This window comes from Callospermophilus lateralis, chromosome 17, assembly GCF_048772815.1.
Source record: "Callospermophilus lateralis isolate mCalLat2 chromosome 17, mCalLat2.hap1, whole genome shotgun sequence".
NCBI classification, from domain to species: domain Eukaryota; kingdom Metazoa; phylum Chordata; class Mammalia; order Rodentia; family Sciuridae; genus Callospermophilus; species Callospermophilus lateralis.
Window position 1 is genome coordinate 16,022,602 of NC_135321.1, and position 25,247 is coordinate 16,047,848.

At 47.1% G+C, this 25,247-nt stretch overlaps 1 protein-coding gene across 1 annotated transcript in view; it reads right to left on the reverse strand.

Annotated features, from left to right (window-relative positions):
• LOC143382987 (O-acyltransferase like protein-like) overlaps positions 1 to 25,247 on the reverse strand; it is a 55,009-nt gene that overhangs the window by 14,025 nt on the left and 15,737 nt on the right. The window contains exons 5-10 of the mRNA XM_076837335.2: positions 20,172 to 20,313; positions 18,260 to 18,486; positions 14,769 to 14,948; positions 13,945 to 14,047; positions 7,109 to 7,210; positions 851 to 1,016 (exon numbers count right to left, since the gene is read on the reverse strand). Of these exons, the coding sequence (XP_076693450.2) occupies positions 851 to 1,016; positions 7,109 to 7,210; positions 13,945 to 14,047; positions 14,769 to 14,948; positions 18,260 to 18,486; positions 20,172 to 20,313 (920 nt within the window). The remainder of the gene's footprint in view (positions 1 to 850; positions 1,017 to 7,108; positions 7,211 to 13,944; positions 14,048 to 14,768; positions 14,949 to 18,259; positions 18,487 to 20,171; positions 20,314 to 25,247) is intronic.

Sequence of the window (25,247 nt, forward strand, 5' to 3'; positions counted from 1 at the left end):
GGTGCTCAGACTTCTGCCAAGGAAGGGGCATCTTTGTCCACAGCTGAAGACAAGCTTTCATGGTGGGGAAAAGCATGAGTAGCAGTCTTGAGGGCCCTGGCACCCTAGCTTCCGGGTATCTAAGGTGGACTTCACTCAAAGAGGTAACTGGCTTCTGTCCTTGTCCCTGGTTCCCATAAATGGTCCAAGGCAGTCTGCTGGGAAGACAGACTGTCTCCCAGGACCCCTGTCACCGATGGACTGCTCATCAAAGCTGCTGGGCATTGGCCATTTTACTAGTAAGTGGTTATGTACAATAATTAGGGACCTGCCACACTTCGGAATTTCTCTATTTTTTTGTTCCACTTTCAAGACATTGGAGGAATTGGTGACATGATTTAATTACAGCTATTTCAGTTTTTTTTTTCATTCCACATTTATTATGAGGACTTCGGGGCTTTGGGGCAGCCACAGCATGTACGGATCTTGTAGTTCTGAACAAGCTCTTTCAGGTCTGGCTAGAAATTGAGTAGAATTTCCGATGGTGAGGGTGTGGTGGGAGGTTCCACCCCAGGATAGGCTCTTGGCGCATATGGTGAAGATGGTGTCCCTTCCTTCGGGGTGAAGGACATGCACTGGTACAGGACCCAGGATGGGGTTGGGGCTGTCACCTTGGGACATGGACCTTGGCGGTCACCCCTCACTAACACTACTATGCCCTCCTCTGCTTCTCACAGCAGCTGCCCCTGTTTAGACTGACACAGCTCCACACCCCCGCCCCCCCGGGAGATGGGACTCAGGTTGGCCCTACCCCGTGACTGAGACACCGGTGACCCACTTGCCCTTACAAAGCCAACAACTCGAGACTCACCGCATTCTGAACAGACACAAAGTTATTTAGCAACAGCAGATTGGTCCACCAAGCTTGCCGGCAGTTATCCCAGTGGAATTTGGGTACTTCCCAGACAGGTCCCCAGGGAACGACAGGGAACAATCCAACCAACAAGCACACTGAGTACAGGTGAAGAGGCTGCAGCCTGGCAGGAAAGAGCAGGAGAGAGGAGGTGACTCTCCAGAGGTCCGCTCAGCCCCGTGGTGGGCGCCTGGGGGACGGAGGGTAGGTGCTCTACAACAGACTGTGTCGGAGGCCAGCCTCCTGCCAGCACACCCCAGCATTCAGGCATCCAGGGGTCCAGAATCACTGCTAAGCTGCTCCCACGTGCCGTGTCAGTGCTACCTCCTGACACAAAATCACTGTCATTTACTCAGCAAGTCGTGGATATCAGCCTCTGTGACTGAAGGTTTTTAGATATTTCTAAACCTCAGACAATCCAGTCCGGTAGCCCTTTCCTCCATTTTACTGATGAGGAGATTAGGGTGACTTGCCCAGGGTCACCCAACCACACAGCAGTGCTGAGATCTGACACGGGTTCGTGTTCTTTCCGCAGGGCCTCATGCAATAACTATCTCCTTCCTCGCTCTCTCTTTCCCTCTCCCCTTCTGGGGCTTCATCTCTTCCTTCCTTCATACCCCTCCTGCTCCCGTGCAGGACCCAAAGTAGTTACGAAGGTGAAGCATAAGACTCCAGCTGTCTAGATCAGTGTGGCTTCAGTGGAACTGGAACGTGACCCCGTCTAACACCCCCCCCCCATTTGGCATTTTCTAGTAGCTGCACTTCACAGAGTAAAAAAAAAGGCACAATTAATTTTAAGATCACTTATTTAGCCCAAAATATTATCATTTCAAACATGTAACCAACATAAAAATGTATTAGCAAGCTACTTTATATTCTTTTTTCTTTTTACTAAATCTTCAGAACCCAGCACATACTTTGCACCTAAGGGACGTCTCAGTTGGCCACTGGTGTCTGGCGCAGTTGGGAGTGAGGTGTGACAGGACATCACATACAGTTCTGGAAGGGATTCTGGGTACACTGAGGTCAGATCACTCTTTTTAAAAAATACATTCTGGGCTGAGAGTATAGATAGTAGTAGGATGAATATTTAGCAAGGCCCTGGGTTCAATCCCTAGCACCACAAAAAATAAAAATGAAAGAATACATATGCAAATGCTAATTCACAATAAGGCAGTGGGCACTAGGGAAGAATAGCGTTACCTTAGATTAGGTAGAGGGAAGTGATGGGAGGGGAGGGGATGTGGGATTGGAAAGATAGTAGAAGGAAACAGGCATTATTACTGTATGTATATATGTGATTGCATGACGAATATGATTCTGCAACATGTACACTCAGAAAAATGAAATTATATCCCATCTAGGTATGATATATCAAAGTGCATAAATGCGTTCTACTGTCATATATAACTAATTAATAAAAAATAAATTAATACAAAAAAATACATCTTGATATTCAGTGTAGTTTTTCTCGGGTAGAGCAAGTAGACCTCACAGAAGCTCTGTTATGGTTTAGATATGAGCTGTCCCCCAAAATCTCACTGTTAGACAATGCAAGAAGGTTCAGAGGAGAAATGACTAGGTTGTAAAAGTCTTAAACCAATCAATGATTTAATCCCCTGGTAGGGATTAACTGAGTGGTAACTGAAGTGGCAGGGTGTGGCTGGAGGAGGTGGGAATTGGGGCGTGGCTTTGGATATATATTTGTGTCAATCAAGTGGAGTCTCTGTCTCAGCTTTCAGTTCACCATGATGTGAGCTGCTTCCCTCGGCCCCTCTCCCCCGCCATGATGTTCAGCCTCACCTTGAGCCTTGAGAAATGGAGCCAGCCTTCTATGGACTAAGACCTCTGGAACCCTAAGCCCTAAAATAAACTCTTCTTCCTCTATAATTGTGCTGGTCAGGTCCTTTAGTCACAGCATTGAAAAAGCCAACTAACACAACCTCAGATCATCTGGGTGCTGCATCAGGGCTGGGTGTGGTGCAGGCAGGACTTGGAGCATCTCCACCCACAGCTGCAGGACGGTGAATCAGTACCAAGCATCAGATCTGTACTGAGACCAGGCCCATTGAGCTCCCGGGCCTCTGGGCAATGAGAGCATCCTACACAATGTCCACTGGGCATGCGAGGAACAGAGATGGAATTGTTGATCAAAGAGAGAAAAAGCAGGTGAGATGTCAAGCACAGACATCTCAGATCAGCTCACCTCAGTGTCTGCTTGGGCAGCAGCCTCCCTGGGGCCTGGGCCTGCCCTGCCAGCCATCTGACCAGAGGCACTGCAGCTGCTCCTCCGGGCCTCTGGCTCCCACCTCCCTGGACGCCCTTCCCACCATCTGCCACCTCCCTCTCCCTGGGGAGAGTGTCCACCGTGCTCCCCTCAGAAGCAGCATTCAGGACAGATGCAGTCAGCGGGGACATCCCTCCTGCCCCACCCCTGCAGTGCGCTCACCCCTTCTCCATCTACCTCCCCTGGTACTTGTGAAAATGAAGGCTCAGAATCAGTGGGTCTCAGGGGGATGGGCCAACACTGCTGGGGGAGGGCAGCTACAGGAAAAGAACCAGAGCATGACTTCTAGTTTTGCCTTAAGTCTTCACATCTGACTTCTCTTCTTCCTTCTTCTTTAAAAGAAGGATGATGCTTTCTGCCTCCTAAGCTTTTTTGAGAATGCAATGAGATAAATACAAAGACAGTTTGACACATAGGACCATAGAAATAAATATGTGCTGCTGCTGCTGTTCCCCCCCCCCCACACTTTGGTACAGGGAATTGAACCCAGGGGCATTTAATCTCTGAACCACATCTCCAGCCCTCTTTATTTTTTATTTTGACACAAGGCCTCACTAAGTTGTTAAGGATGGCTTTGAACTTGTGATCCTCCTGCCTCAACCTCCAAGTCCCTGGGATTAAAGGCGTGTGCTACCACACCTGGAGTAGTGCATTTTTATCCAAGCTTCCAAGAGTTAAAGTCAAAGTGGGTTTGAAAAGTGGGATCCTTGGACCAGGGTGTAGCTTAGCAGTAGTGCACATTGCCTAGCATGCATGAGGCCCTGGGTTCAATCCCCAGTACTCCAAAATAAATTAATCAATTAAATAAATAAAAATAAAGAAAGAAAAAATTTAGATGCATCAAATCACCAACTCCACTTGAAGGAATTTAAACCACAAACATACCCACCCAAGTGCACAATAACATATATACATTGTCTTCTTGCCTAAGACAAGAAGCTTATAAATTACCTCCTTCCCCTCAATGGAACAGGCTAAATGCGTAATGGCTTCCTACAACATAATGCCATGCAAGTGACCTCTAACATCAGCGACACCAAATCATTAAGTAAAAAAGCCACGTGCAAAACTGAACAACATGTAGGACAATGCTCTTAGTGGTGGGGAGCAGGGGGCAGTGCTTACAAATACAAGGAAAGTCTCCACTAGAATTCAACTGTTAACAAGTGTGTGCTGTGGGGAGTGAGGCTGGAAGGGGACCCCCTTATTTTAGTTATAACCTTCGACTAAAGTTAGACATTGTTCATCAGAAGCTATAATATAAAACAATTTTTTAAATGTGACTCTTAGTTGGAATTATCCTGCAGCTCTCCGGTGTCTATGCCCTTCATTTCCCAGTAGATGATCTTTTTCTGATTTGCCCCCAGCAGTGGGGTTTTTTAATTTTCTTATAACTTGCAATAGCTCCCAACTGGTCTCCCCACTCCAGCCCTGCCCCCTCACGTCCAGCTCGCTGTGCTGCAGCCAGGGTGAATCTTGTAATCTGACTGGACCGCTCCCCTGCAGACCCCTTCGAAGGCTTCCATCTTAAAACAACGTGGAAATTGCTCCCCCAGGGCCCCATTTAACATGCCCTCTGACCTCATTCCCTACTGCCCTCCAGGTGCTAGCTCTGCTCCCAGGAGCGTGTCTGGGCTCCTTGAAGTCCTTCCAACACACCAACTGCACCCCTTCTCAGGACTTTTGCACTTGGTTCTCCCTGAGCAATTCTTTGCTTAGAACATTCCTTTTCTTCTTTCAAAGTCACCTTCTCTGACTACCCTTCCAGAAGAGGACCCCACCTCACTTTCCTCTCCAAATGACCACTTTGTGGCCCTCGTCACCACTGACCCGTTCTCCATTGACTGGTATGCTGTAACTTAATGTTGAATATCTATGTGTTGAGTGTGCTCCTCAACGCTGGGAGGAGTTCATTAAAACACTGAATCCAGAACAGCGCCTGGCACACAGTGGACCGCCAATGAGTGAGTGGACGAAGGATCTAGCCTCCTGTCCTCTTGGAGTACTACATCCCAACCAGGTAGAATCAGGGAGTTCTGCTGGCATAAATGACAACACCTGAATGTCCCAGCTCATGGTGGTTTTGTCCCTGGGGACCTCACAGGCTGTGAGTTCATTGGTGTCAGGTTGGAGTCATCTTCTTCCTAGTCTCACTGCAATCTGCCACTTTTCTGGAGTTCTCTGTCCGAGAATACTTCCATCAGGCACCGTGTTGCCCAGCCAGGAGATTCTAGATTTCTCCAGTCCTTACTCCATGTGCCAATCACCAGTCCAAACCCTGCTCTCCTCCCTGGATACTGCAGTAATTTACCCACAAGTTCTCACCACTACTCCACTCCCACTGGGGCTCCTCCTATCCCACTTCTTTATCTGCTTGTAAAAACCCTCCTGGATTCCTCTATCCTAGCTCCAGATTTTTTCTTCTGAAGCAGGTTTCCCAGAGAAACCTGCCAGATAATGGGATCTAATCCCTAATGGTCTCCAACTTTGGCCTTTAAGCCAGTCCCTCTCCTTCAGGAATCCTCAGGGGAAGAACAGGCTGCTAACCCAGAGCCTGTCACCCAAAAGACATTGTGCATTCTGTCCTTCCCAGGAGGAGAGCTAGATTTGATAGCGCGTTGGAAAAAACCACAAGGACCAGGGTAAAAAGCCAACAGAGGTCTACTCCTGAGCTCATCCTCATACTTAACAAATAGGAAGGAAAAAGGAAAAGAAATAAATAACAACAATAACAATGGTAGCTTAAACTTACTGAGGGCTTACTACCCACCAAGCATTTTCTAAATTCTTTACATGCATTATCTCACTTAATCCTTGCAAGAGTCCTACAAAGTTAAGTGGCATTATTTGACCCATTTCAGAGATGAGAAAACTCAAGCAGAAAGGCTGAGATGCTTGCTCAGTCCCACAGCAGTGTCTGAGCCAGAATGCAAGCTCAGCAGTGTGCTATGGCCTCTGCTCTTGCCCACTTCATTTAACTAGCCCTGAAGATGGCTTTCACTATTTTGTGGACAATGTGGTTACCAAGATGGGACTGGAACAGGAGTCCTGAAAGTGGGGTTCCAGCTCAACTCTAAGCAGGACTGAGAAGATGTATAAGTGGAAGGGTTGAAGTACAGATGTTGAAGTCTCCTTTTCCCCTTAACTTTAGCATCGCATTCTATCACCGCCACTTTGCCATCACTGGTTCTGTATTGTGTCAGTCTTGGAATCCTTTCTGCTTCAACCAATCCCCTTCCCACAGGAAGCCATATTTCCCGCCTCCCTCTCAGCAGAATGGCCATTGAGCTGAGCTTCACCCAGTTCCCTTCCTGACTGTGTCTTCTTTTATTTTTATCATTACTGTTCATACTCTGATTTACAAGGTCCAATGTCGGCCAACTCGCAGTCACACTGATTCTCCAGTATCATATAGATATCATGGAAATTGGTAGTACTTTTATCAAAATCTGCTTTCATTAGTTGAGGAATAAGGGTGCTTTTGCCAGTGAAAGATACAAATTTCATGGCATTTGTTCTTCTAGACACACACAAATACACACACACACACACACACTTTTTGTATAGGGGATTGAGTTCAGGGGCACTCGACCACTGAACCACATCCCCAGTTCTATTTTGTATTTTATTTAGAGATAGGGTCTCATTGTATTGCTTAGTGCCTCACTTTTACTGAGGTTGACTTTGAACTCGCCACTCTCCTGCCTCAGCCTCCTGAGCCATTGGGATTACTGGCGTGCACCACCACACCCGGCTAGAACTTGAACCATATTAAACCATCAAAACCCAACTGTATTTAAGGAAGAAAATTATTTTTCTTAGTATATTTTGCTTTGGAAATTCTTTCAAAAGAGGATTAAACACTGAAAAAAAATTAAGAACTTATTATATAGCTACAATAAAGTGAGAAATTATATAAATAAACCTACCTTATAAGACGATTAAGAAAGTATCTGAGTATGACTTTAGGGGTTAGTCCTTTGTCTGAATTCTGTTGAATCTTTAGAAATGACCTTGCACTTAACCAACCACTAAGAGAAAGAAAAGAGGAATTACTTATCAATAATATAGTTCATTTGTTGATAAATTGTCATGACAGTCAGGATAGACTAAGTGATACTGCAGTAACAAAGCAGCTCCAAACCTTAAAGCAACAGTTGTTTGGTTTGTTTTATTTTGTTTTGTTTTGCTCATGAAACATACAACCGATTGCCTGGGTCTTGATATCGCCTTGCTTTGGAACTTAGGCTGATGGAGTTGCTGCTGTCTGAAAGTTCACCAGTGACCTTAGCAGAGAACAAGAGTTCTGGAGGATCTTAACTCATCAGTTCAGTTCTAGTCTAAAGCTGACACGTTTAAAGTTTTCGGCATAGGATATAAAGCACTTTGCCTAACGGCAATACGAGGTGCTACTTGTTAGTCAGAACTAGTGATGTGGCCCACCCAGGCCCAGTGGGGCTTGGAGAGTGAAATGTTGCCAAGTTCCTGGAGGGTGGAGTTCCAGAAATACTTGGTCAACAATACTGATAGCTACCATGTTGGTCTTTTCAAGTAGAAACATCAAGGACTTCCATTTCTACAGTATGGCATCACCTTCAAAGTACTTTCTCCAACGAGATTGCCTTTGCTTCTACATCCACACCAAGAACTACTTCCAATAAATGTTTATTGAGTGAATGAACTCACAGGTCTATTAAGTCAAAGGGAAGACATTATCATTCCTCATCCCTAACAGGAAAAGTGAGATTCAAAGATGATTAAGTGGGTTGCTCAAGATCACAGTTAGAATTCCTAACCGACACGTCCCAGTGGCAAACTCATGACAGACAGAATGTTCAGCAAGAGGAACGGAGGTGGTAGGTCATGGTGCTGAGTTATAACTTTTAGGTGAGCAAGTGCGTGAGTGAGTTGCCCAACCCTGTGGCATTTAGACCCATGACCTTTGTGGGTGTTTCTCTAAGGATCAAATTTATTTCCTATTGCAAAACAAGGCTGCGTGTGTTGGGCCCAACTTGGAAGGGATCCTGGAGGGCTGGAGAATGTCTTCATTCTCTTCCTGCTAGATTTGCCTTTGAAAAGCAAGTTGGATTCAATATAATAGGAACAAAATTTATAGAGACATGTAAGAAAGAGTGCTGCAGGGTGGAAGTAGGACAGCCAATTCTGATTCCGGCTTCCTCTTCATTTCAGAAAAGGATAAATCAGGGCCATCCTTTCTTTTCAGAGAGACTGGGCACTCCTCTCTACAGCCTGGTTGCTAAGCAAAGCCTGGGTCTCACTCTGCGTGTGGGTGTGTGCCACCCAGCCTTCAGGTTCATAAGCAGAGGGCACTGAGAAGCCTGGCAGGAAAACAGGCTGTGGGCAGGATGATGGGCTGCAAAAGGCTACGTCCCAGAGTCCTGAGCAGGATGGGAATGGAGATGTGTGAGGCCAACTGGCGAGGTAGGAAAGGATCCCAAACAGTCATCCACTAGTCACTTTTTTTTTTTTTTTTTTTTTACAGTGCTAGGGATTGAACCCAGATGTCCTCTAGAACTGAGCTACAATCCCCAGTCCTTTTATTTTTAATTTTAAGACAGTGTCTCATTAGATTGAGGATGGCCTCCTCCTCCCGCCAAGCCTCCCAAGTATCTGGGCTCCATTAGTTATTCTTTTCTTTAAAGATATTTCTTAAGTTATAGTTAGGCACAATACCTTTATTTTATTTGTTTATTTTTATGTGGTGCTGAGGATTGAACCCAGCGCCTCACACGTGCTAGGCGAGCGAGCGCTCTACCGCTGAGCCACAACCCCAGGCCCTTCCATTAGTTATTCTGAAAGACAATCCGCAGTCTTTGGTTCTGATGCATAAATATTAGTGACGTGGCAATTAAAACACAGCTTCCATGTAAAACATATTAGAGATTGAATATCTGAAATACTTGGGACAAGGAGTGTTTTCAGGTTTTGAAACATTTGTACATAATGAGTTATCTTGGAAAAGGAATCCAAGTCTAAACACAAAATCCATTCATTTCACACACACGTAGCACATGTAGCTTTGAGGCAGCAACATGTTTAGTGTGCTTGCATTTTGTCTGCAACCTGTCACACGAGGCCGGAGTGGAGATTTCCACTTGTGGCATCATGTTGGTCCTCGAAGGTTTGAGAACAGTTTAGATTTCAGATTTTCAGATTTGGCATGCTCAACCTGCATTCTTAGGTTCTGATTGACACCTTACTTGCTGGGGAGATGTGGACAAATCAGTTCATCTCCAAATACTGAATTTCTCATCTGTAAAAATGTAGATGATATTGTTCCATTGTTCAAATAAAAATTTTAAATAAAGGCAAATGGGACCCTTCTAAAGGAATAAAATACATACTGAAGAAAAAAAGTCACAGAGACAGGCAGTAAAAAAATAGAAACAAAGAAGGACAAAGAAGAAAGAAATGTCTTTCTTTGACTCTAGACGGGAATCGGGATCTACCTCGTTCCCCCATCTGTCATCCCCAGCTCTTCCCCCACCCGCCCTGGGCTCATATGGGGCTTGACCTTAGCAGGTATCAGGATCATTTGGGGGGGGGGGTCTGTGACAGCCCAGACTGCTGGTCCCACCCCCTGTGGGAGTGGGGTTGGGTTGGGCTGGGCCTGAGAATCTGCATTGCTACCAAGCTTCCAGGTGATGCTGATCTGAGCATCGCTGGTAAAAGGCTCAGCTCTCTTCCGCCCAGACCGGTCCTCATGTGAGGAAGGCAGTCCCCACATATTTGGAGTATTCGTGGATGTTTGGCAGTTCAACAACTTTGGCCTGTGGATATACGGATACATGAGGCTACTCGGTGGCTCCTCTGGTGTCTGAGATTCCCACTGATGGCACAAGGATGGCCAGTGGCTTTTCATGCCCTTCATCCTTCCTTCCTACTGGCTGCTTTCCCAGTCTCCAGATTGGTTCTGGCCATCTTGGTTTGTCCTTGCCAGCTTTCCTCCCAGGGTTCAGGCCTGCCAGTCAAACCCGTTCCAGCCTATGGCATGGGTGGGTGTGTGGGTGTGCGTGTGTGATGTGCATGTGCATGTGTGCATGCCTGGTTTTTCCCTTTCAGGGAAAAGAGTTCTGGTGTCTGATGCTGTCTCACAGGCAGACCTCCCCATCCTCCAGGGATCCATCACAGGTGTCCTGTAACTGTGTGTGCTCACCTGTCTGTCCAGACCCCACTGTGCTCTCTGGAAAAGTCTAGTGCCCAGTGACTCCTGTATCAATATTAGATTTTTTGCAGAGAGTTCTGAACCCTGACTGACTGGGCTGCTCTCTCTTGTCACCTCGGCCATCTTCTAGCCTGAGCCATTGCCCTCACAGGTAGGTCTCAGCTCATTCTGCACCCCACTTGCTCTGCATTATAAAGAATTATCACAGCAGAGTCTTGAGATAAAAACAATGAAGAAATGATTCATTTCAATGATTGAGCGGCATTCTATGGCCAGCCTTGCTCCAGGCCCTGGTGACACAGCAGCACACAGCACAGAAAAAAAGTCCTACTGTACATTCCAGTGGAAAAAGAAAGAGAACAAGCAATCAACCAATCAATAGTATGTAACATAAAGAAAATCTCAGGGAAAATGAGTAGAGAATGCTGGAGGGGTTCATTTTAAATGGGGGACAGGGACAAGAAACACTTGGCTGTGAGGGTGACATTTGAGAAGACATCGATGGAGAAGAGAGGGCAAGCCACCGGGAGAGTAGGGAGGTAGGTGTTGCAAGGCTGGATGGGGATTAGTAATCCCTTACTAGTGCTTTGCCCGGCTGGGAGCTAGTTCTCTCCTAACGCCATGGTTCATATACTTTTGAATTTCCTGGGCTTGGAAAAAAAAAATTTTTTTAATGTGGAAACATTGCTCTGTTGCTATGGTTATTTGGCATCTCCATCATGTACCCATGTGTCCCTTTCTCTTCAGTCATTCCCAACACACTATAGCTATGCCCTGAAGCATTCTGTGGATGACCAACCCCCCTGTGTCCCCCACAAATCATACGGCCCGCTCCATTCCTTTTCTCCCTTAAACAGCAAGATGTCTCAAAAGAGCTCTCCACAGTAAGTGCCTCTGCCTCCCCCCATCTTTACCCTACCCTGATGGGCTTCCATTTCCACCACTTCACTGGCCATGCTCCGTATGAGGATACCCAAAGTCTCCAGCTGCCAAGTCCAGGGATCACTTCTCTACATATTCAACTCCCAGTGCTAGGTCCCTCTGACCACACCCCCACCTTGAGCAGCTTTCTTCTCTGGACTTTCTGGTGTCCACAGGGTCTACCTTGTGCCCCCTTTCACAGTCAGTCATTCTCAAACTCCTTTGTGGGCTCCTCCTCTTCTTCCCGGCTTCTAAGGGTTAGGACACCAGAGACCCTGGTATTCAGTCCAGATCTGTCTTTCTATTACCCTCCTAGCGTGATCAGTTTCAATACTATGGCTTTAAACCCCCTCCATCCCAAGGATTCCAAAATCTATGCCTCCAGCCTCGACATTTCCACCCATCCCCATAGTCATATAATGTCAGTCACAGTCTCATGACATCTCCATGTGCATGTCCCAAGGGCCCATGTCCCAAACAGAAGTCTTATCCTTCCCCTCCCTGCTTCTCCTCCAGTGTCACCCATCTCAGTGAATGAGTCACCACAGACTCAGTAACTGAAACCAAAACTTAGAAATGGTCCCCAGCTCCCCTGTTCTCACACTTCACATCCAATCCATCAGCAGGTCCTACCAATTCCACCTCTAACACCGATCTTGACATGACCTTCTCCCGCCCCAGCCTTATTAATTCTTATCTGAAATATGATGAAGTTCATATAATTGACCTCCCCGCCTCCACTCCTGCCCTTCTTGAGTTTATCATTCAAATACACAGGAGCCAGAGTGATGGTTTTTAAAAATAAATAAAACCATATCACTTTCTGAATTAAAACAACCAACTTCCTGATCCACCAACACAAAATCAAACTCCTTGGTGTTCCCATCAGGTCCTCATGGTCTGGCCTGGTCCGTGGTTCATCTTCACCTCCCCCTCCCCTCCCCTCCCCTCTCCCTCACCTCCCCCCAACCTCCACCTCTTCCCCCCTCCCCCTCACTCCCTCCACCTCCCCCTTCCCCCTCCCTCTCCACCTCCCCCTCTGCTCCCTCCACCTCCCCCCAACCTCCACCTCTTCCCCCCTCCCCCTCACTCCCTCCACCTCCCCCTTCCCCCTCCCTCTCCACCTCCCCCTCTGCTCCCTCCACCTCCCCCCCACCTCCCCCTCACCTCCCCCTCTGCCCCCCTCCCCCCCTCCCCCCCACCTCCCCACATGGGCTATGCTCCAGCCTCCTTTCCTCTCCTTCACAGGGTCTCCTCGCTCTTACCCTAGCTCTTCTGCACTAGTTGATCCCTCAGCCTGAAACCTTCTCCTCTGCTTAGCTTTTCCCAAATCTGTCTCCTTCCTGCCATTTTGGTCTCAGCTTCAACAGCACCTCGCCAGGTAGCCTCCTCAGACCTACTCTAAACAGCTACCCACTCCCTCTCCTCCACGGCCCCTGTTCTGGTTTTTTCCTGATATTTACTTAGACTATTTTTTCTTTTGTTAATTACCCCCCACCCCCTCCACACTCACTAATGGAAGCACCAAGCAAGATCCTCATTTTACCATGAAGTAACCTTGGGGCATGGAACAATGTCTGACAGAGGGCATTCAGTCCATAGTGGGTGGTGACTGAATGCACACCCTCCACTGTCACCATCTCCCTGGGAAAGAGGTGAGGACATGGAAAAACACAGAACATGAACTCTGGAGTCAGATTGCCTGGGTTCAGACCCCGTGTCCACTAGAACTCTCTCCCTCAGTCTCAGCCTCCCTATCTTCAAGTGGGGATCTTTAGTGCATGCCTAATGGCTATTACAGAGTCCTCCAACGGGATGGGGTGCTGATCCATGCTACAGCGTGGTCTACCTCAAAAACCTCATGTTAAGTGAAAGAAGGCAGGCACAAGGGCTGTGTGTTGCATGACTGCACACACATGAATTCTCTAGAAAGGGTCAATCCATGCAGACAAAAAGCAGACAGGTGGTCTCCAGGATCTGAGCAGGAGGGACTGGGGAGTAACTGCTTCGTGGGCATGCGGGGTGTTGAAAACGTTTAGGAGCTAGATAGGGGTCATTGCCAACATTACTGAGTGTGCTGAACACCACTGGGTTTTACGCTTTGGTTAATTTTATGTTATATGAATCGCATCTCAGGAAAAGGAGGAAAGAAGGAAACAATCCCTTTATTACACAGGGATATCGAGAGGATTAAGTGAGGTAATGCTTCCAAGTACTTAATACAATGCCTGCCATTTGTTGAACAATTAGGAAATTTTAACTTTGCATTAGTTTAAATAAACACAATTTTAGGAAACATCACATCATTTTCTTCATTTTTCACATTTCACTGTAGTGAGAATTAGAAACTTCATCATGAATCTGCACTAATCTATGGACCAGATTTTGAGAACCAATGAAATAAACAATTTTGATAAAGAAAATTGACTTTTTTTTGTCAAAGGCCCAATTCTTAGAGTCATCCTAACTTGTTCAATGAACCACGGATACTGAAGGGAGTAGCCTGTGACAGCAGCACCATCTATAAAAGGACAGAAGCAAAGGCCCAGGCAGGTAAGTGTGGAAGATCCGCCTTGCTCACTAAGGTGAGAACGGCGATGTGCGTGCACACGGCCCAGAACCAGCAAAACAGAGGCAAATGCAGTTCAACTTGACTACCTGATCAGGAAGAAGGTATCAACCCCAAGATAGAAGGGGCCACTCCGAGAATAAAGGTACAGTGGGTTTTTAAGCACTCTGGTTTTCCATTCAAGCACGTTATCTGTAAAAAACATGAAAAAGCAGGGGGTTTTTTTGTTCGTTTGTTTAATGGAGGAAAGTCACATGATTTCTCATTTCAGAAAAGCAAGAGGAACACCATCAACAGTCAGTGCATTGGGAGGCCCTATGAGCCACTGTCCTTCACTAAGAGAACTTAGACTGGGAACAAAGGTGTTGACTGAAGTCACCGTCACTCAGGCTGTGACCTCCCTTGTGCTCTCATGGACTCTAGCAACGTCAGTCCAGGTGAAGGTCACCTAGGAGACTCCTTCAGTCTGCCCTGGACCAGCCCCCTCTAGGATTCTGATTCATGTGTGGTCCCCTGCTAGAGAGCAGCATGGTTGTGGTAGAGAGTGGCAGCAGAGGGCTGTCAAGAAAGGCTGATTCGATGCCAGCAAATCAGGTTTACTTATGCTTGCCTGTTTTCAGGTAGGAAAAAAAAAAAAAAAGAAGTTACTTTCTGACTATATCAACCATGTCCCAGAGGAAACCCAGCCCTCTGACTGATGAATATATAACACCCAGGACTCACTATGTTTCTGATTATATATAGTCTTTATACCTAGGAGTGGCTCCTCTGAGCCACTCACTACAGAGGTCACAGGCTGTGTCTCTAAAGCAGGGAGCTGCCATGCTCATGTCCCATGGCCCAACTCCATCTCACATGGAAGGTTCTCTCCTCCCTGACAACTCTCAGAGGGAAGGCAGACAGCTCTCCGCACCCAAAGACAGCCACGCGGTCATCTGGCTGGTGTGTCCTGAGATGATCCAGAGGAGACTTAAGACACGGATGCCATTCAGTGCAGGGCAGGTGCCTCCTGGCATCTCTGTAGTCCAGATGGCCGGCATGTTCCTCTGCCAAGAAAAGCACTGCAGAGCATGATCCACGGCTCCTAGAAACCCTGGGCCAGAGCAAAGTTGTTACTGTCCACCCCGAAGGCCAGCCCTATCCACACGGCACCCCTTAACAGGAGCCAAAACACACAGAGATCTTGGCAGCCACCTGAAGCTCTCATTCCAACCCTGGACTGCTCCACTCAGATCTCCGTGGTCCCCACTAGACCCATCTGCCGACTCCTGCACACCTCCCCACCCCCGAACCTTGATCCTCCCTAACAAGTCTGACCCGAGGTTGGTGCCCCACAGAGCCCTGTACAGAATGCACTGTCCAGATGAGGCCCCAGGATGCCAGTCCCTGTCCCCAGGCCTTTACGAAGGTTGGGGGAAGAAGGAAGACATCAGTAAGTAATCCCCTGATCCACAGAACCTGTATTCCACTTGAAGTGGCATAGCTGGTGCTCACACCTTAACTCTGACCTAGGACCGGCATGGAGACAAGAGAGGTGGCACAGTAACAAAGGTACAGGCCTTATAGGTGCTCCTGGCTCTGAATCTGGCTGTCATTTATTAGCTCTGGGATCTCTGGAAAGAGAATTAACTTCTCTGTGTCTGTCTCCACACCTGCAAAATGGGACTCAGAGTAGATCTTACAATCCCAGGATCATCATGAAGAACAAAGGAGCTAATACTCTGAAGAGAGATCAATCCATAGAAAACATGACATCCCAGGTACTGTTATCACTGTTTTAAGCCTTATTGCTTTAGGAATGAACACTCACTCCTAGTTAATTTATTTCCTGCATTTTTTAAGATTTAATTTGACCTACCTTAAGAGCAGATTAGTGGCTGTAATTGTGAAATAGGAATCCCTGATGCTCAAAACAACTTCAAATGACTCTCAGTTTTTCCTGTACAGAATTTAGTGCCTTAAATTGAACATCAATGTGTCTTTGCAGAATTAGAACTTATTCACGAATGAGACCTGGCTTATAACCCAGCTCTGGAAATCTAAATCAATTTCTTAAACGAAAAAAACTTAATTACCTAGCATTTGAGGTTCTAGGGGTAAATCTGAGTTTTCCACGAAGCCACTCACTGTGCAGTACCTCTGCCCAGAGGCCCAGCACTCGCCCTTTCATTTAGGAAAATCATCCTGCACCAAGACTTGGCGATTAACTGCACTCAGCCAGCAGCTTTCTACACCTGGTGTCACCTGACTCCTTCTCGGTTTCCTGAGAAGACCGTGCTGTGATACCGACACAGGACCAGGGCCTGCCAGGTTCCCACAAGTGCTCTAACCTCTTTGATCCTAGTTTCCTCACTTTTAGAATGGACAGTTTGGGTAAGATTCTAGAACAATGCCAAAGGTCTGGCTCAGTCCACCTGGGTGAGCAGGTACTCAATACGTTGTTGTTGTTGTTGTTGTTGTTATTATTATTTTTATTATCTCTAATTCTATTTGGGGATGAACTTAACCATCAGGGTCATAAAAATCATCTGAAAATAACTGGTCGGTAGGGAAGACAGCTTCTCTGATTCCCGTTTGGCTCATTTGTAAATGGAAAGTTCTGTAAACCACAGGGACATGGGGAGGACTGGATGAAATAATGCATGTGGTCACTGGTTCTCAAAATGGGAGTCCCCAGACCAGTGATCAGAACTGTCACAAGTCCTCCAGGTGATTCGGATGCACACTGAGGTTTGACAACCACTGGGTTTCTCTGGTCACCGAGTTTCAATTCAGGTGAGGAACCTCAAGTTTCAGCGGTGGACCGCCTGACACCACGCCAGGTGTGTCTGCCCTAAACCCTGCCGTCTGGTCTGAACCGAGGTCTCTGGGGGCTGGCGAAGTGCTGATGAGAGCCATGCAGGATTCTTCAGTTCCCTTCACTCTGAAATCCAGCTGACCCTGCTGCCTACTCAGCAAGGTCAACGCAGTCCAAGCAGAAGGTCTGAGTAAATCAACATCCTAACCTGTCCCTCTCCTGGTTTAACTGAAGAGAATAAGGGAAAGGGGGATGAATTCAGAGGAGGTAAATTCACATAATCTCATTTAATTCCTTCAACAAGTCCCATCTTGTGCCCCTATTTACACATGTAGAATCTGAGGCTCGTAGAGGTCAAACAATCTGACCAAGGTCACAGTCAGCAATTAAGGCAGGCTTAACTGGGGATCTCTGAGCCTGTACTTTCTGCTATGCTGACCATGCCACCCAACGAAGAGCAGAGAAAAGTCTGGAACCTCATCGTGCAAGAAGTCATCGAGGGATTCCAAACCTGGGCAGTCACCATAATTGCTCTCAAGATCTGACGGGATCATCAGGAGAGTTGATCTTCCGGGTTGATCTTCCAGGGCCCAGCAGGCAAAACCAGACCCATGTGTAGATGTTGCAGGGCAGCAGGACCCTTGCTCAGGAGCTAAACAATCTGCCCTCCATCACAGCTGCATCCTGGGGAGCAGCCAACTGCTTCTGACTTGGCGAACAAGTGGGTACCAGTGACCTTGAGGTCCCTCTCAGCCCCCCTTGGACTATCTCCAGCTTAACACAAATATGTTTTGTTTTTTTTCTCCTTGCTGTGGTTTTTGTTTAAAATGCAAATAGGGGTCAGGAAAAAACCATTGCTATGCTTTCCACCATGGACATGTTCCCTGAAGCCACTTTATCCCATATCATTTTCTTCTGGCCCATTCACTGATTTTTTTTTTTTTTTTTAATTTCTTTTGCCCTCATTCAAGTTAAGGAAGAACACTTGTGTAGCCCTAAAGAGAATCTGCCCAAATGACTCCACGTGTCCTAGAGGCCTTTGCCTGGTGAGGCAGTTCTTGTGCACAGTGTGTGCATGGGTGCTCCCCCCTGCAGATGGACAGGTGCACATGAAGTCAGTGCCCGTGGCTTCCCACTAAAACAAAACACAGAGCATCCCTCTCGAGTCCAGCCTCATGCGACATCTGTCTCCGGCTCAGATCCACTAATCAGCTTGTGTTGCACACTCACCCCTACCCGGGCTTCAGGTTGTGTGTAAATCATGTATTCACCTGAGTGATGGCAGAAGCACCTCTGAACCCTGTTGAGTTGTCCTGAGACTGACCACAGCACAGCCCTGAGCTCGGTCCTGACCTAGTCTTTGATGAGCACAAAAACACACTGGATAATTGTACCCAAGAAATAAAGCGGCCTTTTTGGTGACCTTGCTTTGCCTGGGCACCCGGGTGGGAAACAAAGGCGGACTTGTGAGCAGCAGGGAGCTGGCCTCCTCAGTGACATTTAGAAGCTGCTGAGCATTCACTAGAACCCAGAGGTGGAGGGGTCATTTTCCGACCAAGTCACCTCTCTTGGGTGGTCTTAGGTTCATGAAAATGCAAAATGCCTACCTTTTCCTCCACTCGTGGCTCCTGGGGGAGAGAGACAGGTGGGGCAAGTCGTCCATCGGAACCCGCTTCTTGGCCCCTGGCTCTCTGCCTCTCTCAAAGGCACACTCCCATATCGGGTGGAAGGTGCCCCGGGTGTTGGTGAAGTCCCAGGGACAGGGCCCTGTCCCCTGGCCGCCACGAGGATGGTTCCAGCCAGAGGGAGTGCCAGGCCCAGCAAGGTAAGAAAGCTGCAGGAGAAGACACAGGGCTGGGCCTTACCTCCTGTGACCCCCAAAGGGAGGGTCAAGGAAGGAGCCGACAAACACACCCACTGAGTATTCATAACAAGTATTTTAATAGTGGGGAATGACATTCTAAAGATAGCAAATAATGAAAAAATGACAAGGAGAAGATTAATGAGTTTCACTTAACTCCTTATTATCACTGGAAAAATTATCATAAGCAAACCAAACACGGAGGAAGATATTTGCAGCGATATGACTAAGGATTAATATACTTTATAAATGTAAGAAACTTTAAAAATCAATAAGAACCCAACTAATGCGCACAGGAAAGGGTGAGGAAAATAATAAAAGAGAAAAATACAGCAGTGGATAAACTCAGGGGAAAAAAATCTTCCTCACCAGTTTTTGTTTTTTTTTTTTATGTCATTTAAACCAATTTATTCATTTATCAGATTGATGTCAGTTTTTATAAAGGTGGTTTTCCATGCTGGTGAGATGGGAACAAAGAAGACATGGTCATTCCCACTGGGACAGTAGGAATGAACTGTTCAGGAAAACATGGTCAAATGAGTCCGTTGTTAGGACCTGACAATTCCACATCTTTCTGCTTTGTCCTCAGGAACAATTAAAAATGCAAACAAGAAGGAAAGGGGAAGATACTCACAGGAGAGGCAACACCTCCAAGCAAAGAGGTGCTAAGCTCTGGACTATTCTGGGACAGGACTTGTTTCTCAGTGGTTCTGAAACCCAGCCATGTATGGGTGTGGTCAGCCTTTCCCTGGTACATGTTTGCTTCTTCTTGTGAAGATTAACGGAGACCTCCCTATTCCTTATCCCACTCAGGATACTGTGAAAAAGTGCCACAGATCTGGTGGCTTATGAACCATAGAACTTGATTTCTCCCAGTTCTGGAGGCTGGGAAGAGCAAGACCAAGGAGCCAGTGGATTCAGGATCTGGTAGGGCCAGCTCTAGTTCCTGGCACCTTCTAGCTGCGCTCACATGGCAGAAGGGGCTAGGGAGCTCTCTGGGGTCCCTTATATAAGGGCACTAATCCCACTCATGAGGGCTCCATCCCACGACCTCCTCACCGCCCGAGGCCCTACAGGGTACTGATTTAACATCTGAGCAGCATTCTTAAATGTTGACCACCATCTTATGAGGTAAGTTTCACTTTCCTGTACTTCTTACCCGAACTCCCCCCACCCCCATTAGTGACCTACCCCATGGTACCATAACCCTAAGCCAATCCCAGAAGGAAACCACCCCTTGACTCTGGAAAGCCCCATTATGCCCCAATCCCATGCTCTTCCCACCGGCCTAGCTCTGATGTAACACCCCCGAGCCTATCCCACAGCGCCACAGCTACAACTCCAGACCCCTACCCCACAAAAGCGGAACACCCGAACATCCTGGGGCCTCTCTCCTCTCTATAGACAGGTGGCCTTTACGTGTCAGCTTTGACAAATAAACTTCCGTGGATCCCTGGTCTCCGTCCTTCTCCCCAAACCACTACATTGGGGTTAAGTTCCAACACAGGGGTTTGGGGGACAAACATCCAGGCAAGGCACATTGGCCAGACATGGTTCCGTGAAGGAAATTAGGTAACTAAATGCAGTGGGGGAGGGGAAGTTGATAAAGGGGTCCCAACAAGACCACCGGGCCAGGAGCCTTGGACGCCTCTACTCACAGACACAGGGCAGCAAACGTGTCCAGGGGGAACATTCCAGAAGCACATCTGGCCACACTCCCGGCCGACAAGGAGGAAGAATTTGCTGTAAAGATGGAGAGGGAAGGAGCCAAGAACGAAGTGTTTCTGAACCTCAAAATGTCTACCAAGAGAGAAGAAGAGGCTGTGTTAATACCTGAGTTTACTACGATCCTTTGCACTTTCACAAGTACTTTCTATTATTTTAAAATGAAAGTCTGACATTAGAAAGGGAAGATGGCCTTTGTATACAGATCTTTCATTTCCCTGGATGGATCCAACCTCAAACCAAAAATATACATATTTTTAAATCCTATCTGTAATGAGCACAGACAGACTCTCTTCCTTCTCATTATTTCCTAAACAATACAGTATTATTTATGCAGCATTCACCTGAGATGCTAGGCATCGTAAGTAACCTAGAGATGATTCAAAGCATACGGGAAGATGTGCGCAGTTTCTACGCAAGCACCACGCGGTTTCATCTAAGGGACTTGGGCACCCATGGAGCTGGGGATCCTCGGGTGTCTTGGAACCACTGTGTGTGCTGTAGGGAGAGGGTAGGGGAACCAGGGCACACATATGCTGGAAGCCACAGAGCTTGGCCCTCGGCCCAGCTGGAAGTGGACCGCGTGTCCTGAATACGCAGCCTGTCTGCTCTCCTGCATCCTTTCCTAGCACACCACCCTGGGAATGAGAGCCTAATAATGAGCCATTTCTGGTTCAGATCTCTCTCTGTGAACAGGTCGCCACAAGAGAGAGGAACAAATGCAATATTAGATGAAAAAATACAAAAGGAAGCTGGAAGTCTGGGGGAGGGAACCATCCCAAATGGAAGCTGAGAAGCATTGGCTTAGGACACAGTTAATGAGTCTCTGGAAGAAATCATAAAGATCTTACTAGAAGACAAGCACCAGTGTCTAAAACGTTACTGAGTCTTTAAATCACCTGGCAAGCCTACTAAGGGTCACTCTCCGCCTCCCCTTCCTACAGGCTTCTGATGCAGAGGTCCAGGAGAGACCCAAGAATCTGCATTCCTGCAAGCTCTCAGGCAGCACTTTCCAAGGCTCAGCAAAGGGTGAGGATGTGGTGGGTTTCATACAGCCACGGGGCCAATCATGAATAACAACACATGCTGCTGTTGGTTAAGTGCCTACTAGATGTCAGGCATGTTTTGTTCATTATTTCTAATCTTACAACAACCCTACAAGGGATTACTACATTCCTTATTTTACAGACAAGGAGAATCGGCCTCTGATAAATTCATAAATTGAGCATAGTGATTAAGAACAGGTTCTGCTGGGTGTGTACATCTGGAGTTCCAGCAGCTCGGGAGGCTAAGACAGGAGGATTGCAGCTTCAAGGCCAGCCTCAGCAACTTTCTCAGACACTGCCTCAAAATGAAACTTTAAAAAGGGCTGGGGATGTAGCACAGAGTGCAAAAAGAACGTCCTAGGTTTGGGATCCTGGGTCTATCTGTACTATGTGACCTTGGGCAAATTACATAATCTCTCCTTGACTTAGATCCCCATTCTTGGTAAAATTGGGATAATAATAGTACCTCCCTTCCAGTGTTGTGAATTCACACCCAGCTCTAAATTCTGCCACAGTGGACAAAATCAATGCTTCCGGTGCACATTCCATCAGCCTTAAGTGTCTGTGCCATCCCGGGTTCCAGACCAACACAGGAGACTGTGAAGCCTTTACTAGAAACTTCATTGATCTGTTTCCCACTGACCTCCCACCCAACCCACCTTGCCTCTTCCTTTCCACGGACAGACCAAGCCCTCTCCATGAAGTTTCCTTCCCCCTGTCCACTGCACTCCCCACCGCCCCTCAGGTTGATGCTCACCCTGAGCACTAAGGGTAGGATCAACATTCATTTCTTAATAGTGTCTCCTAATAGCTCAGGTCCACATATGTTCCTGGCTAACTTGCAGGTTTCCCAAAATGAGTAACACTGAGTTGATTTGGTACCCCCAGCACACATGTGCGACATCTCATAAGGCCAGCTATAAAATTGCTCAAGAAATTACTTTCTGGATTAAACTAAGAACAGAAGATGACATTCTGTGAAATATTTTAGATTCCTTTTGAATTCCTCACCAGACAGGGACTTCTGGGGATAATTTAAGGAGTTGCTCACAGCTCCAGTTTCTCAGTCGGCACTGGGGAACCCATTCTGTGCAGCGCTGCTGGTTGGTCTACTAATTCTAATCATAATAGGCAAAGCAAGATGAAATCGGCTTAATAAGGTGCAGGAAAGAAGACAGTTTAAAGTGTATTGTAAAGAGGCCTTAAGCACCGATTCCAAGCCACTAAGAACTCAGTGCTTTTGGCAGAAAGCAGAACAGTGTGATCATTATAAAATGATATAAAATTTCCGACCAGACAGACTTCTAGCAAACCCCTGAGAGTAGAAATCTGTAGCCCTCTGGTGTTGCCTCTGGAATTTGCTGTTTGCTAAACAGACCCTTAGAACAAGGCTCTTCTGTTTCAGCTCTTGTGCTGTCCGCATGACAGGTAGAGTGGCTGGCTTCACACTTACACTTCAGTAGTAACATTTGCAAGTGTTCTGAGTGCAGGGCCCTGGGCTAAGAGGACTAGGAGTCCTACACCACATGACCAACGCCCTGTTGCACTTAAGGGAACTCAGATAATGGAACCAGTCCAGCAAGTCCATGTTAGGTAGTGTTCTAGGTTGAATTAAGTCTCTTCAAAAAGGTGAGTCCAGAATTGGGTGTGATGGCACACATGGGTAGTTCCAGCAACTCTGGAGGCTAATGCAGGAGGATCAAAAGTTGGAGACCAGCCTCAGCAACCTAGCAAGGCCCTCAACCACTTAGTGAGATTCTGTCTTAAAAAAAATAAAAAGTGTTGGGGATGTGGCTCAGTGGTAAATCACCTCTGGGTTCAATTCCCAGTTCCAAAAAATAAAAATAAAATAAACCAAAAAGGTTCAAGCCCTAATCCCTGGTCTCTGGGAATGTAACCTTATTTGGAAATAGGATCATCTTAGATGTACTCAACCTAAAATGAGGTCAAACAAGGTTAGGGTGGGCCCTGAATCCAGTATGCCCGGGAAAATGGGGGACAGAGAGACACACAGGGAGGACCCTCACATGACAACAGAGTTGGAGATTGAAATGGTGTGTCCACCGGCCAAGGAGTGCCCAGGATGGCTGGTGACTACCAGGAGCTAGCAGGGAAGCAGGGGACAGGCTCTCCCAGAGCTTCCAAGAAGCTCAGCGACTCCTTGATTTCAGATTTCTAGTCTCCAGATCTGCCCCAAGCCACCCAACATTCCACACACTGGTCCTGGGAGCCCTGAGAAAGGAATAGAGAAAGTGATACTGGCAGTCCCGGGTCTGAATCTTTGGGAACCGCCCAGAGCTGGGTCTCCCAGTCATCACGTTCAAGTTGGAGCTGGACTCTCCACACCTGGTGCTGTGTATTTTTATTCTCAGGGACTCACGGTAAGTCTGTTGGGTAAAATTGTATAACATCTTATGACAACCACTACACAGTGCTTTATCCCAGCCTGTGGCCACAGCTGTCCTTTCCACCTGCCCTGCATCTCAACCCCCGTAGTACTGTGATCATCTTCAACTTGGCCTTTCTCCTACAGTGGCCCCTCAGCTGGGCATTGCTAAGCTGGTTGTCCCCACATCTGTAGAGGGAACCTTGGCAGCTCCATCAAAAAGCTTCAAGGCAGACCTGACAATCCCTTCCGGATAGGGACCTTCCCTGGGCCAGAGATGCTCTCGTCCCTACCCTGGCCTCTGTGCCAAAGCTGGAGAAAGCCCTTAACCCCAAAGACTAGCTCCCACCAATCCCCACAATCCCCAGGTCGACTCCGCTCACCCAAACCAGGGCCTTCCAGTTCATCAAAGAGGACCTTCTCATCTTTCTCGGGGTGTGAATTTCTCAAAACACCTTTTTTCATTGATAGAAGTTTTCCAAATGTTTCATTTTATTCCAAAGGCGACTCTGGCAGGTAAGCTTAACATGAGCCAGAGAAATTAAATCTCTCAATAAGAAAGATGACTTACTCATTAGATTTAGGGAGTCACTCGCTCACTTGAAATGCATCTTTGCTTCTAGGATACTTAGGGCCTATCCAATAAGAATTGAATTGACTCTTAACAAATTGGGGCTTTGGGAGTTGGTTTTTCTGATGACTCTGGGGACCAAATCCAGGGCCTCACATGTTCTAGGCAAGAACTTTACCACTAAACTACACTTACCAGCTCTTGTTTGTTTTAAAAAAAAAAAAAAAATTACTAGACTAGATAGACAGTGAACCCAAAGCTGTAGGGACAAGTTAGGTTTACCAAAAACTTAGCTGCCATATCAACGTTTTAAAGGAGAACTCTTAATAATGTGTCCCATTAGTTCTCTCTTAGATGACCACAATCAATACAAAAGACATGAGTGGGAAAAGAATTTAGGCTTTCAAGCTCTTGCTCAGAAAAGTCTGAAAGACTTAGAGGAAGTCAAGCCAATTCCTATACAGAGACTAAACTTTATTCTTTCTCCATAGCCAAGGTCAGGAGTAATTATAAGGCCACAGAAAACTAGAGCTAGGTCAACCAGAGAGCCCACCCACTTGCTGCACGGGAGGAAGAGACTGAGCCTGTGGAGATTAAGTGATTTGCCCAGGATCACGTAGCTGGGAGGTGACAACCAGGACCAAAGGCTGGGCTCTTAACACTGCAATGCTCTGGCCTCCCCAGTCCTGGTTCAGGAGCGCCTTCTGATGAAGCGGGTGCCAAACATATGCCCCCCTCCCCACAGCAGAGTGCACACACTGTGTAACCCAAGGCCACCCACCTCCTATCTCGGGCCTGACAGGCAGCAGTGTGAAGCACGACGGTTCAACTCCACATTGTTATTACATGAATGTTCAGCTCCTGTCTCCTCCTCTTCCTTTCTCTTTGCCTCCTGCCTACTCCACGACAATCACTTCTGCTCCCAGCCCTCAGCTCTTTCCTCTCAGTTGAGAGGATTGATTGGGCTGGAAGGTTGGCTCCCTCCCTGGGAACCACTCGTCTTGCC